Raw genomic sequence first — 14,805 nt, 5'->3', positions numbered from 1 at the left:
ATACAAAAACCAGCTCATAATTGACATAAAAACAACCATGTTCAGCAAATAAATCAATTCAACTCTATGGTCTCTAGTGGTCCAGTAGGTTTGACGTTCACTTGATTCAAAATTCTTTAGCTTTTCCTTATATATGGTGTACCTCTTGTGACTCTCTTCCAAAGAATAGGCTTTGGACGAGCTATTGTAGCATAAGATGACTAGGCTAGGAACTTGCTTGGGGTTGTGATGGTGGCTGTGGCTTTACAGTAACATGCTTTAGAGGAATGCTTAATGACTAAGACTGAGAACTCGCCTAGGGTTTTGATGGTACCATTGGCTTTAAAGAAACATGCATTTGTGGACAAGTTCTTAATGATTGAGGTTGGGAACCGTTCTACGGTTATGATGGTGACTTTGGTTTTACAATGACGTGCTTTAAAGGATAAGTTCTTAATGATTAAGGCTAGGAAGTGTCCTTGAGTTGCAATGATGGCTTTGGCTTCACAACAACATGCTTTTGAGGAGAAGTTCTACAAACTATGGCTGTGCACTGGCTTGGGGATGTGCCTTTGCCATTGAAGCTCCCGAAACTACTCCTTTGTTTGGTAGTTTCAATAATCTTGCACCAGTTGTGCCAAGCTACATAAGAATAGCCATGTTTTTAACTCAAGGAGCGGTCGGTTGCTATCATAAAATGTTAAACATTCCTCACATTGAGCATTTGAAAGTTTGTCCTAGGATTTGTGTAAACACCCAACCCTATCCTTTTCTTCTTCTTCGATTGTGGTTGTCCTTGCATCATTTCCATTTCAATTGCAGGTCCTTTAAACTGAAAAAAAAAAAACATTGGACATGAGGATGTAGTTACAACACATGATGCATGGGCAATGCGGTATTACTCAGTGGGATTTTCCGAGATCTATCCCGAGCTATTGCACTGGCTTGAGTACAAAAAATCCTTGTCTTTGATCAATATAGCTTCAGCAAAAGCATTGGCTTGTCCACTACATCCACCTACATTTGCATTAGCCCTGCATCCTCTTACATCTATAATAGACTAAGGAAAAGCATTGGCCTGTCCATTATTATCTTGTACAGGTGCACTGGCTTTTGTAGAAGCATTGGTCTGCCCAATATTGTCTTGTATAAGTGCACTCGTTTCTGCAGGACCATTGGCTTAGCCTTTAGATCCTCTTTTAGCTGTAGCTGTCATTATTGTAGCTTTAGCCTGAATACATACTTATCATCATCAAACTGAAACCTTCAGATTTATAACTCATAATACATGATTCTACCACAACTTACTTGTCTTTTTTTGGGCCTTGATCCTATGGAATTGGCCTACGATTGAGCATAAGCTTGAGCTCTAGGTGCATTAGCATGAGCACTGGATATACATTTATTGGCCTCAGAAGCACATGTCAAGCATTAATTGACAACACATTAAAACATCAAGCTTAAAATGAACATGATCAATTAGTTGAAAAAAATACATTTTTCAAAGGACATCCCTTGCAGTTATGTCCAATCACATTGCAAGCAGAACAAGTCATTCACTTATTCTCTTTAGTCAATCCGTCACCTCTTACAAGCTCAATTGGTTGCTTTCTTCTGTTCGTTTTTTGCCTATCAGGCATCTTTTTGATTGGTAGGGACTGAGGAGCTTCTTTGGTGGTTTTTTCCCAAAATTTATGTCCTCTCACGGTAGGCATCATGAATTGATAAACACTTAGGTATTTATCCTTGTTGAAACACTCAGCTAGGAAGTCACTTGGATCATTTTGTTTGTGGCGTATTGCACATATAGTATGCCAACATGGAACCCAAGCTCAACAGAACAAGTCTTCAAACTCAAGTCCACAATAGATTTGTCATCCCCTTTCAGAATCTTGTATCCTTGATCTCCAATCCATATCTAATGGCAATTACTACTGGTAGTTGTATTCTGATATAACTTATGCATAATCTTTGAACCATAATTTCTTGTACACGTAGCATATGCATCCCTTTGACTATGCATTCTATTCATAACCATGATTCTAATATCCTCCAGAATACTCACGATGGCTTTGCACCTAGCTTCCACGTGCCTACCATTGAAAAGCTTCACAAAGATTATTATCAACAACATTGCATTTTATGTTGGTGTCAAAAAAGGCTTTACACCAGTGTTTTGGCTTAGTATGGAATATATCATCGTGACCTTGTGGAGTCATTTCCTTCAACCTCTGTCAATTCACCTCAAAATCTATCATATTAGTACTCTTAGCACATTTCCAATATTGTCTCATCAATTGTTTTTTTTTTTTTCAGTTTTTTACCCCAATTAGAATATATGTGCCTTGCACACATATCCTATGTACTTCATTCGACAAAAAATCAACTACTGAAGGGATGAGACCCTGAAAAATACAAAAAAAAACATTAATACTGATAATCATTAAATACAATTTCGCAAACAAATTCAAGATAAGTAATAATAGTATTGCATACCTTTTGTTGGTTACTTATTAAAACTCAACCGTTGTCATTACCCATGTTAAGGTCTTCCCGCAACAAGTTGATAAACAATATCCATGTATTCTTATTCTCAATTCTTACAACTGCCCGTGCTACCGATACATTTGATTGTTAGCATCCACTCCTACATCACACAACAATTCACCCTTAATCAAGCCCCATAAGAAAACATTTATCTAGTCTAATGATTTTCCAGACATCTTGCCAAAAATCCTTTCCTGCATGCATCAAAGCAAATGTAAGCCTTATTAAATAATGGTAGTGAATTTGGTAGTGGTCTTTCAACTTTCATTTTAAGTGTGCTTGCGGGGCTTGCAATGTAAAGCTCCCTCAAGTAGTCATACTTATGTGCATACTCCTTTTTATCCTTGTAGCTCCTTGAACACTTTTAACTTTGTTCTCCTGCATAGATTCAAAGTGACATTCACCCCTAGCTGTTCTCTAACTAATTTATTCAATTGAGGTACATTGATTTTAGGCATTGCAGAAACGAAATTATGAAGTGTTTAGCTTAATGGGAACTGGACACCCTCTTATTCTCAAAGATGATACTACATATATGCTCATCTATGTAATTTGTCAAATGGAATGATCCAATGTTGCTATAAAGAGCACCATAAATCATCCAGTTTGGTATGGCACACCTAGCTCTTACAAATCTAGTAGTGTTCTTTGTGTATTAATTGGCACAAACTACCTTAAAATTGCATCTTTGAACTCAGTTGCATGCTGGCAACGAATATTGGATTCCTATCATTTCGATCATATGATGGAAACCTACTCTTCCTCCTTGAAATAACATCTCTTCACTCTTGTCATCTAAACCTAAATGAAGACTTTTTTTTCTCATTTGAATAATAGTACTCTATTTCTTACCTAGAAGCATCCACCATCAGAGGACCAGCTTCTAACTCTATTAGAGAGTCAAGGTCTAATTGGGAAGTTGCCTCAATGTTAAATCCAGTTTTCAGCTTACGTCTCATTGAAAATTCCTTTAAATTTTTCCTTGCTTCAACCAATTTAAAATTATCATTGTCAGTCGACTGTTCCATATTCACCAAATTACATGCATCATCATTCTTACCCTCATCCTGATCCCTATTACCAAACTCAACCCGATTCCCGTCATCATTAGCATTCCCAATTACTTTTTGTACACATTGACCAACCACATTAACAACACTTTCCACATTCAAATAAGACAGACCTCTAGTTTCCATCTCAACTCCCTATATCTTAGCAATTGTCTTTTCATCATCAACATGCTCAACATACAGTGCAATATTTTCGAAATGCAGATAATGATATAATAGATTTATCTCACTAGAGATATCCCATAAATACCTAAGAATTACCCATTCTTCAAGAATATATCTTCCAAAAACTCTATGAAAGAGTTTCCCTATTTTATGCCCACCAAAATCTCAATAGCTTCGATTATGTTAGACAATGAACCCTTACGTAAGTCAATCTTAACAGCATTGACCCTTCCACCTACGTATTACAAGGTCGGTCCAACTTGAAATTTACCTCCAAAGAAAATAGTGACATAAACTTTGCTGTTGGCCATTGGATCTACAAGGAAACAAGAACAAATAGCACTTTCAAGCGTTATAATTTAACTAAAAATTACTAATGACTTCAGCCGTAAAAGAAAATGTGTAGGGTAAACATACTAGTAACCTTAAGAACCACATTAAAATTCCAGTGTTTTCTAGTATGTTTTCCATGGAACCATGTTAATGGATAAGCTGAAGAGCAGTCAACCCTCTAATACCTAATAATTTCATTCCAAAGACAAGCAACTGAATCATCAAGAAAACATGTATTGAGAGGGCAGAATTATAGAAGCTACCATAAAACATGTATCACAGTAACTTGATATGTTGAATTGGGGAAAAAAGCCGCGCAATTGTAACATGTTTCACTTTTTTTTTTCAATTACGGCGCAACCTACCGATCAAATCAATCAATCAACAGGAAACATCAAGAATTGAGGGATCGAAACGGCTCCTCTATGCTTTTTTTCCCCAGCACAGAAAATCTTAATTTCAACTTCCGACGTGTTTGCGCAAAATCCTCTCAATAATTTCCTGAATCAACAAGCTACGGTCAAATCAACAAGCTACTGTGTGTTTGCACTTTTGTGAAGATGCTCATGGAGTGTTGATTGCTGGCTTTGTGAAGAAAATCTGAGCTTATTCGGCTAAGCTAGCTAAAACCCTAGCTCTTCGAGAAGCACTTCTAGTCTTGTCTAAAGAGAAAAGGACGGGGGCGCACAAACTAGTCAAGCCAAAAAGCAAACTGATCTACAAGAGGAAAGCTTTGATTTGCACATGCTCCTTCATTGTAATAACCTATCAGTAGTGGACTTTGTATTGGGCCGAATTCGAAGCCCATGGACTACTTGCATCTTAGTGAATGAATGTGTGGGTCTGTTAGTCAGCTCAAAAGAGTTGTTGTGGAATTTTGTTCAAGAGAAGCTAATCAATGTGCCGATTGGATAGTAAAGGCTTATAGATTAGGGTCCTTCGCTTCTAATTGGCTCTCTAAGCCCCCAACCCCTTGAGGATTTATTATGTTTAGGCACTAATTGTTTTTGCTCTTCTAGTTCTACTACTTAATGAGAATGTTTCACTTTGACCAAAAAAAAAGAAGCTTAAGTGAATCATAAACATGTCTTTTTTTATTTTATTTTTATTTTTATTATCCTTTCTTTTTTTTTTTCCTTTTTTTTCTAAGAAATCTAGCAAGGGTCGACTGTCGACCCTCACAACACCTAGCGAGGGCTTCGCTGCCCTTGCCCAGTAGCTGGCGAGGTCGCCGGGCCTTGCCTGTGGTTGGTGAGGGTTGGCTAGCCCTCGCTAGATGTAGGAGAAAAAAAGAAAAATAAAATATATAAAGAAATATAATTTTTTTTAAATTATAATAATTATCCACTAGATCTGCGTTGCGTAGAATTGTTTTAGTAATATAATTTTTTAAAAGATCACAAGAAATAGGTTTTTCTAAATTTGGTTGAGTATGGAATTGTTCCTGCAATATGGATCGAGTATGGATTATGTCGAGTATGGATTGAAAAATTTACATTGCTAATAGGTTAATTTGGGTCGGGCCATTTTATGAGCCAATTTAAATTCAACCCATCTGTCCGACAGGTCTAGCTTGCTTGGCCCAAATGTAGGCCCACCTCGCTTCGACCGCCGTCGTCTCCTCCATCTCAGGTTTTCACTACCACACAAAGACCAGACCAGACCGAAGTAGGACAAAGCGAAACCGAATAGAAACTTGCAGAGGAGCATCGTTGACTTCGGCCGCAAGCGAATCGAAACCCGACCGCCGTCCCGCGGAGCTCCGATCAACCCAACCCGACCAGACCCACATCCACCACATGGCGCCGCTCCCCCATCTCCTGGCGAGCGCCGTGCTGGTCCTCGCCGCGGCCTCGTCGCCGTCGTGGCTGGCGGCCGTCCGATCGGGCGACACGAACGGCGTGTACTCCCCGTGCCAGGACACCACCGTGCAGAGATCGGACGGGTTCAGCTTCGCCATAGCGTTCGCTCCCAGGACCTCCTTCTTCTACAACGGCACCCAGCAGCTCTCCCCCTGCGACAGCAGGCTCTCCCTCTCCTCCGCCGGCTCCCAGATCGCCCTCTTCCGGCCCAAGGTCGACGAGATCTCCCTCCTCACCATCAACACCTCCTCCTTCTCTCCGGTCAGTTGCGTCCTCCTCTCCGGTCACCATCGGTTGAGGCCTCTACCGTTCCTAGCTACTTTTATGAGCCGAAACTTATATCAACGGAAGCAGTTTGGTTTGGGGTTTGCGATTTCCTTTAGTTAGTTGATGTTATTGGTTAAGTGGATGTGATTGCTGAATGAGCTGTGGAATTTGAAGTTTTGGCCGTCTGATTTGCGCTAGCATTGCCTTTCCTGATGAAAAGTTTGTGCTTGCTTCTGCATATGCTTCTCTCGGCTTTTGCCTTTATAGTTATTTGATGATTTTATGGATTTGGCGAGTTCGTTTTAGCTGGAATTTGCTTTAAAGAGCTCTCAATTGGAAATTTACCCAAATAATTTGAAACACACGCACCCTGTGCGCGCAGAAATACGCTAATGCACACACGGAGGACAGAGTTTGGAATGATTTTACCACAACTTCGTGGTTTTCATGGTTTGTTATCTAAAATTTTGTTTGGTTAGAGTTTGCTTAACTATTTTGTGTTGGAACTTCGTTTTGATAACCATATGACACTCTTAGTGTCTACACAATCAAAAATATTATCTTAAGTAGTCTCCTCTGTTGATTGTGCATCTTGAGTCCTGATTCAATTTAGAAAGATTGGGCGACATGGAGGTGGATTGTGGCCTATATCTTGTTTCTCTCTATAAAAATCTATCGGGTCCGCATCTTCTCAGGGTGATAGCATTTCTTATAAGTTGGGAACCCGCAGGGAATATGAGTTTCGTATTAAGCTTCTCTAATTTTTATGGTATATTATGTCCTTGGATGCTTCGTGATCCTTCAGAATCTTTCTTGGTCTTTTGTTTCAGACCCCGATAACAAGCCCTTTCTAGGTTAGGACCGTAAGTTCATCCTTTTGTCATTTCCTCATTGGAGACTCAATTTGTGGTGTTCTCTTGCTGTTAACTTGGGAAAAAAAAATCAGGTTCAAGATGAATGACTAACTCATTAGATTTGAGCTTAAGAATCCTTTTAAACTTTGTGGATAGGTAGTTTGCTTGGCTTTTATATCCTGAATTTGTCATTACCTTGGAGAACCACTATAAAGGAAGAAACTGGGGACTCTGTTGTCCTGGACATGTGACGTTCTTTCAAACCATGTCAAAGATGCAGAGTGGAACTGATGTCTTTCAGAATGTTTCAACAGGAGGTTACAAGTATTCTGAAACTGTACCAAACTACTAGACCGCATAAAGTGATTTTTATGCACATTACCACCAACTCCAAGTGCCATAGTGGAGCGATTGATTGGTTATCTGTTTACAGTTTTCTCCTAGTGAACAATTGCTACTATTTCTTCATTCTCCATTGATCTTTCATATTATAAATTTGGTCAATAAGTTTGTCCATTTCAGACAAACAGTTACTGGAAGTGCGAGAATTTGAACTTCTCTTTCGCTATCCTTTGGTATCATCAACTGTCTTAAGACAAAATCTGAAATTGTGCATGCTATATGATACATACGGTTTCAGATATATCGTTTTCTTCTCAGGCCAGTAGTGGTGGCTACATGGTTGCATTTGCTGGTCGAAAATATGCTGCAAGGTCTCTCCCTGCTTTTGTTGCCAACAGCACGTACACTGTGACCAGCTTCACTCTTGTAAGTGAAAGATTTTTATCCTATTTTGGCATCTTTTTCGTAATCACTCTGCTTAAACATCCAGTAAAGCGGCCGATCTGTGGTTGATGCAGGTGCTTGAGTTTCAGAAGGGAAGGCTGCAAAACCTGTACTGGAAGAGAGATGGGTGTTCTTCATGTTCAGGGAACTCAAGCTTTGTCTGCCTTAATAATCAAGATTGTGCACTCAAAACATCCGACTGTAAAAACGGTGGAGGCTCAGTAGATTGCAGCCTTGGGATTCAACTGGCGTTTTCAGGGACAGATAAGCACTTCTCAGTACTCAATTCTTGGTATGAAGTCGAAAAACTACGTCAATACTCGCTCTATGGACTTTATTCAAATCTAAAAGATTCTCTAACGAGTCAGTATAACAAAATAATCTAAATGTGCTTAACTTTCTATAGATTTTCTCGTGCTCGACACGATCTTGTTGTACATTTGTGTTTATAGCTACCTCCGTGCTTCTGTCGGAGTTCTTGTACTGAAATAGTATGATGTTGGAACTAATTCTTTGTTGCCACTTATTTTTTTGTCCTCTTGCTACCGCGAGGACTTGTTGACAACTTATGTATGCTGCTTAATGAGTTGAAGTTGTTTAAACCATGTTTGTAGTGGTATTGGCTATTTTGGGGCATCTCGCTCGTCAACCCTATAATATACGTACAGAAGGGAAATCCATGAAATGCTAACCTTGTGGTAAGGTCAGTGGAAGTCTAAATTATAAGAGTCTAGGGACATCTATGTTCAACACACCGAGCCACCAAAGTTTCATGTTTGGAACTTGTTCTCTGGTTATTGCTTGGATCGTTTGCAGTCTGGCAACCTGCCAAAAATTATGACTACGAGTAAGCTTCTATGTTTAGTCTAGGGAAAGGTTAGACTCTCATGGCTAGTCTAGGGAGTTAGTTAAATGTGAAGAATTTAAGTAAATATCAAAAGCCAAAAAAAAAAAAAAAACAAAAGGAAAGAAGAAAAATGTTTGAACTATGGAAAGGGAGAAAGGAGAAAGCTACTTGAGAGAGTTGCATTTTTTTTTAATTGTTACTCTCTATTTCTCTATTTGATCAGTGGATCAGCCGATATTTGATTAACAAGATTTTGTTAACGAGTGCTTTAAGAAACTTTTTAGTCTCTTTAATCTAGACTATATTGATGGCAAGTTCCTTGGTTTCACAAGTGGCAAGGATTAAGCTTGAAGCTTGCCTTTGAGGGATCCCGTGATATCTTTTGTTTCCTTGAAGTTAATGTCAGCAGAACAGTCTTTTCTTGCTTGCCAGATTGTCAGTAAAAACTTCCTTAGATTTAGATAGTCAAGAAACGAAGTAATGAAGATAATTATTGTACTTACTTTAATGGATGTGTCTGTCTAATTGATTAATGAGTTCACTAAAACGGGTACGGTTGTTTATGCAACTTGATCCTTCTCATCCTGAATCATTTTGTTCGAAATTATTTGATGACCATCACAGCAATAACAAGAGCAACCTTTTGTTTATGTTGTCAAGATCCATATAATCGAGATCTTTTCTAGCTCTTTCCAAATCTTCTATGTTTTTCGGCTCCCCTTTTGACTTCCATCCACATTATAGCTGTGCACATTCTAACAAGCATATGAAGGTTTCACTTCACATGTCTAAACCTCCTCAAGGAGCTTTTTCTCATCTATTCAATAGGCCAAATACCAAAAAAACATCACTTGCTCATTCCAGGGACAAAACATCACTTTTCAAATGTCCCAAAAAAGTAGGGAAAAAGCAACAAAAAACTCTCAAAATATCCCCACTGTGACACATTTACCTTACACTCTTTCTTGTGAACTTGTACCTATGTGACACATTTACCCTCAGTTAAGGTTCCATTAGATTATTTTTCAGCCAAAACAATGTTATTTTTATTTTAGTTAAGCCACGTGGGCACCACGTCAACACCGTTTGCTTTCTGTCGTCCCACATAGGCAGATTTTTAACGATTCTCATTGACAGAACTTTGACGGAGGGTAAATGTGTCACATGGGTACAAGTTTGGGATTTTTTGTGTTATAGGAAAACAGTTTAGGAGAAATGTGTCACGGTGGGCATAGTTTAGGGTTTTTGGTGGCTTCAACCCAAAAAAGAATCACGTGCTTACCCAAGGGACAAATTGTCACTACCATTTCCATCCAAACTATCCTACTCGGCGGATGCGTGGCTAAGGGTGCTCAAGTAGTGCGCTGAAATGGCCCTTTTATTGTAAAATTAAAATGATGTTGGCCAATAAAAGTAAACCTAAGTCTTATAAAATAATAGATGAGATTGAAAAAAGGAATTGTCTTCCTCATATAATTATGCAGCCTTTGAAGAGTTGTCTGTGTGCACCATAGCCATTCAAGATCGTTGCTTGAAGAGTTGGTCATGTGTGAAACATTGTTGTGACCGTTGCTGACCTCAGATGTGAGGCCAGCGCTAGTCTCCGCCTCTAGATTGAGGTTGGGCGGCTTTAGTTCTGGATTAGATCTGGTCCCATGGCCACGGCCATGGGAGCCTGTGAGCTCTCTATGCAGAACTTGCATGGATGCGAGCTCTGTTCCAGAGAGATTGTGAGGTCAGCGCGAGCTCATGTCAAGCTCACATGGCGTAGGCCTCCGAAGTCAAAAGAGGGCATCAAAAGTGCCACAGCAGTAGTTGCGGCCAACATCGGCCTTAACGGTGGCATCGGCCAATCGCCAGCCATACCCCCTTCCCTTTTCTCCCCTTCTGTCTGTGTCCTCTTTCTTTCATCTTTGATAAAAATTACTTTGTTTTGACTAGAATTGTCTATTTTGCCTTTTCAATCCACGTGGAAAAGCTGCTCTTCACGTCATTCTCCTCTTTACTGTGTACATGTAATCATCATTAGCCATGTCATCCGCCGCATAGGATAGTTTGGATGGAAATGATAACGGTGGCTATTTTTGTCCTCGACTAAGAACACATAATTTTTGTTTTTGGATATTTGAAAAGTAAGGCCATTTTTGTTCCTGGATATAAGTACGTGATTTTTTGTTTTGGATTTGCCAATTCCCAATAGCATGTACACCAAATTTTCATTTAATATACTCATTTATAACTGTCTCTTTTCTTGACTGGCAGTAAGTCAAGCCAATCATCTATTCATTTTTGTTTATTTTTTGGTGGTTGACCGCATTACTCTGCCATAGTTCATCAACTTCTTGCTGTGGTGGTGTTGTCGTTTGAGAATTTAGAAGTAGGAAAAGAAAATGGCTTAGTGATTTGTTATGATTCTCTCTTTTGAGTTGTTAAGTTGCACATCTAAGATAGGGATTGGTGATCTATCAGTCAACACCTTGGATGGACAGTGTAGATTTTGCTATTGCAGTTACGTGCGTGATGTACATGCATTTTGCTAAACCTTTAGGCAATTTTCTTGAAGAATTTTTTTCTAATTCGTTCGATCCTTGTAGTGACACTCGTGCTTGTGGAAACTGACATTATTAGAGGTAAATGCGATTCTCTTGTTGAAGCCCCTATCGAATAGGGTTGCAAAACAAAGCCCTTCTTTGGTTGTTTCTAAGGAAGCTTAGCTGAGCGCTGCATTATCCTGAATGTGCCTCCAGAAGTGGTATTCTATCTTTTTAGGAACATTAAAGCATATTTTTATATACATACTTTATATTGGAATGGTTAGATCGACGTCCATGACAAGTCATATCATGGAGATGTTTTGGCTAAGCAATTGGAATATCAATAAAAGAAGCTGAGAAGTGAGTGGATTTATATATATTGTGGAAAGCATAGAGTTCACGGAACGATCGCCTTTGAGTTCCGAACTCCATATGGGGAAGGAGCATTGTTGTTTGCAAGGTCTTGATCACTTACATGGGCCCGGTTCTCATTCCATTTGTGGGAATTTGATGATCTATAAACCGTCTCTAAGAAACGATCAGCTCATGTTTGAGCATGAGCTCCAGGATTAGACGAGAGAGATAGACATATGAGATTAGCTGCCATTGGGGATGGGACCAGCAGGAGATAGCTTTGATCGAGGAGTTGGGCTTTTCTTCGCGGATGAATCGATTATTTAGTGAAACGAGTATAATTATATACTCTTGAGGCAAAAATCATGACTAACGGAAGAGTCCTTAGCCATGATATGGAATTTAATCCTTTTCAGTGTAAATGGTAATAATCCTTTGATAGATATGTTTGCTGGTCGAATGTTTTGTAGATAACTTATAAGAAGAACGCAAACTCTGTTTAAGATTGTCTTCTGTCAGTCTCAAGTCATCATAAAAGGAAATTTATTCGATTAAGAACATCGCGTCGTCAACAACGGACATGATAATAACTGATATAAACATAACCATGCAAGAGAGCATATAGGTCGTTGCAATTCCTCCCAAAGTTATTGGGAGTCGACATTGTACAACGAGGATACGACGAGGATACGGGTATTGTGGTGCTGTTGTTTAGTTCTCGGTGCTGCTGTGGCCTGCAATGAACCCTTGATCCGGTACTTGAGGCTGGTTGTCACCTTCTGTTTGGGCAAGCCCTTCGACATAGGCGATCCTTTTGTTCAGCTCTGATTTTTTTTCCTCCAAGTAGGAGAGTAAATCGCAGAGCTCATCTCTTGTAAAGTTCTCGAAGCTCTTACCTTGCTGATGGAATTGGCGCAACAAGAGGTCCATTTGCATGTTTTTGTTTTCGCGCTTATACTTGTTGAGCAGTTCTTGGTACATGGCTATCTTTTCCCGGAGGTAAGCCTCTTGGGTCGTCATTTCTTTGGACCTCTCCGCATCTGGGAAGCTTTGGAAACTCATCAGCAATTGTGCAGTCTCCGGGCGAGATGGCCATATCACGGGTTCGTTATCGGCCCGACCATAAATGATAGCGAACTCACTCACACTGCACACAATATCGAGCTTTAACTTCTTCCTCATCATCGTTAATTCTTAATGTGGACTCTCTTGCCTCCATACGTGTAAACGTCGGCGTATTTATAGCATACTCGAAGAGGGTGATTCCATATCCTGGAATTGCTGAATCAAGGCAATTGAGAATCAAATGAGGAAGTGCGGTGCCATAGATGGTGAAAATTCTGGATTATGGAAATAGATTTGCAATTCATCATGCCAAAGGTTACATGGTAGTGAATGAGCAGATTCTGTTTTCTATTTTGGGGTCTCTTATCCAGCATAGAAAATCATGGTCGGTGAATGAAAGGCTTTGGATACACATGCATCATTGACCGAGTTTGGAAATCTTTAAAAGTAGAAGGGAGCGGAAGAGGAATATACTCGTACATGACAGTTGGAAGGAACATGGATAGGATGAAATTAAATAGCTCATGATCAGATAGAAATCCAAGAACTTTCTATGTATGCAATGTCCATTTTTACTAGTGAACAACTAAGCATATCGATCAACCGACCTATGCGCGTAAAAATAGAGTCTTCGAATTTCGCATAGTCGGTTTGGAAAAATAAAAAGAAAAAAAAAGGAAAGAAAGAATTGTGCAAAGTCGTTATTTTCATTACGGTTTCACGAAGAACCCGCTCTCGTCTTGTGATTTCACTTAACTATTGTGCTTAGAAACTTATTAGTTTTGGTTAATGCTAGATCATGAAGAACTAAAATGAGATAGACTTGACTGGATTGCTTTTTGTGGAAATAAACTTCGAGAGTTGTAAAGTAGTACGTGTAAGTCATATCGAAAATGAATAGTAATGAACTTTCCATGGAAGAGCTTTCCGGTGTTGATTTTTTGACGCGGGTTTCAGAGTATCATCCAAATTTAGGGAAAATTCTGATTAAGGGCCCCAAGTAGGGCTCTTTTCTCAAAAGAGGATCCCGAGTGAACATAGTATCAAATAAAGGCCCGAAGTACCCAATTAGTCTCAAGTAAGGACCTGGGTTCGCCGGCCGGTCAAATGCTCGCCGGCCGGCGAGCACGGTTACTGTTCCGGCGACCGGAAAAGGGCAGTTTCGTCTTTTTCTTTCTTTTTTTTTTTTTTTTGCTTTTTTCTGTTTTTTTTTTCCTTTCCTTTTCCTTTTCTGTTTTTTTTCTTCTCTTCCCCAATGGCCGGCGACCTGCGCCGGCCATAGCCGGGGCCGGCGACTTGCGCCGGCCATAGCCGGGGCCGGCGGAGGTCGCCGACCTCAGGCGGAGCCCGCCCTCGCTGGTGTTTGGCGAGGGCGGCCCTCGTCTGGGTTGGGCGGGCAAGGGTGGCCCTCGACTGGGCTGGGTGGGCGAGGCCACCCTCGCCGCGTCGGGCGAGGGTGACCCTCGCCCTTACCGGATCTAGCGAGGGTGGCCCTCGCCCTCGTCGGCGTCGGGCGGCCCTCGACTGGGCTGAGCAGGCGAGGGCGACCCTCGCCAGATTCAGCAAGGGCGAGGGTCGCCTTCGCCCTCGCCCGCCAGATCCGGGCGAGGGTTGCTCCTTGCCCGACGCCGGCGAGGCGGCTCTCGACCGGGTCGGGCGAGGGCGGCCCTCGGCCGGGCCAGGCGGGCAGGGCCACCTCGCCCGACGCCGGCGAGGTCTCCTCGCTCGCCTGCCCGGCGAGGTCTCCTCGCCCGCCCGGCCCGGTCGAGGCCGCCTCGCCGGCGTCGGGCGAGGGCGACCCTTGCCCTTGCCGGATCCGCGAGGGCCGCCCTCGCTTGCTCACCCTGGGCGAGGCGGCCTCACCCGACGCCGGCGACCTCCGCCGGCCCGGCTATGGCCGGCGGAGGTCGCCGGCCATTGGGGAAGAGAAGAAAAAAATAGAAAAGGAAAATTAAAGGAAAAAAAAGAAAAAGACGAAACTGCCCTTTTTCGGTCGTCGGAACAGTAACCGTTCTCGCCGGCCAGAGAACATTTGACCGGCCGGCGAATCCAGGCCCTTACTTGAGACTAATTGGGCACTTCGGGCCCCTATTTGAGACTGATTGGGCACTTCAGGCCCTTATTTGACACTATGTTCACTTG

General features: G+C 41.3%; 2 protein-coding genes across 2 annotated transcripts; one reads left to right on the top strand and one right to left on the bottom strand.

The window, feature by feature from the left end:
* Nucleotides 1-5,736: 5,736 nt before the first annotated feature.
* LOC115678682 (uncharacterized) lies at nucleotides 5,737-8,465 on the top strand. The gene is made up of 3 exons (XM_030602090.2): nucleotides 5,737-6,217; nucleotides 7,738-7,845; nucleotides 7,938-8,465. The coding sequence occupies exons 1-3, from the start codon at nucleotides 5,894-5,896 to the stop codon at nucleotides 8,247-8,249; spliced, it is 744 nt and encodes a 247-aa protein (XP_030457950.1). The 5' UTR covers nucleotides 5,737-5,893; the 3' UTR covers nucleotides 8,250-8,465.
* A 3,659-nt stretch (nucleotides 8,466-12,124) lies between these two features.
* Nucleotides 12,125-13,340, bottom strand: LOC115678606 (agamous-like MADS-box protein AGL80). Its single transcript, XM_030601985.2, has one exon. The coding sequence runs from the start codon at nucleotides 12,781-12,783 to the stop codon at nucleotides 12,310-12,312; it is 474 nt and encodes a 157-aa protein (XP_030457845.2). The 5' UTR covers nucleotides 12,784-13,340; the 3' UTR covers nucleotides 12,125-12,309.
* Nucleotides 13,341-14,805: the final 1,465 nt, after the last annotated feature.

Source organism: Syzygium oleosum, unplaced genomic scaffold (assembly GCF_021117445.2).
Source record: "Syzygium oleosum isolate NSW1041296 unplaced genomic scaffold, Sole_v2.1 Sole_v2.10, whole genome shotgun sequence".
NCBI lineage: Eukaryota > Viridiplantae > Streptophyta > Magnoliopsida > Myrtales > Myrtaceae > Syzygium > Syzygium oleosum.
This window is presented reverse-complemented; position numbering and strand designations above follow the sequence as displayed.

What these genes read in the sequence shown, in the direction of transcription:
- LOC115678682 (XM_030602090.2), top strand. Translation starts at nt 5,894, where the DNA reads ATGGCGCCGCTCCCCCATCTCCTGGCGAGCGCCGTGCTGGTCCTCGCC. An exon ending in ACACCTCCTCCTTCTCTCCG is followed by an intron (nt 6,218 to 7,737) that starts GTCAGTTGCGTC and finishes TTTTCTTCTCAG; the next exon opens with GCCAGTAGTGGTGGCTACAT. An exon ending in CTGTGACCAGCTTCACTCTT is followed by an intron (nt 7,846 to 7,937) that starts GTAAGTGAAAGA and finishes TGGTTGATGCAG; the next exon opens with GTGCTTGAGTTTCAGAAGGG.
- LOC115678606 (XM_030601985.2), bottom strand. Translation starts at nt 12,783, where the DNA reads ATGATGAGGAAGAAGTTAAAGCTCGATATTGTGTGCAGTGTGAGTGAG.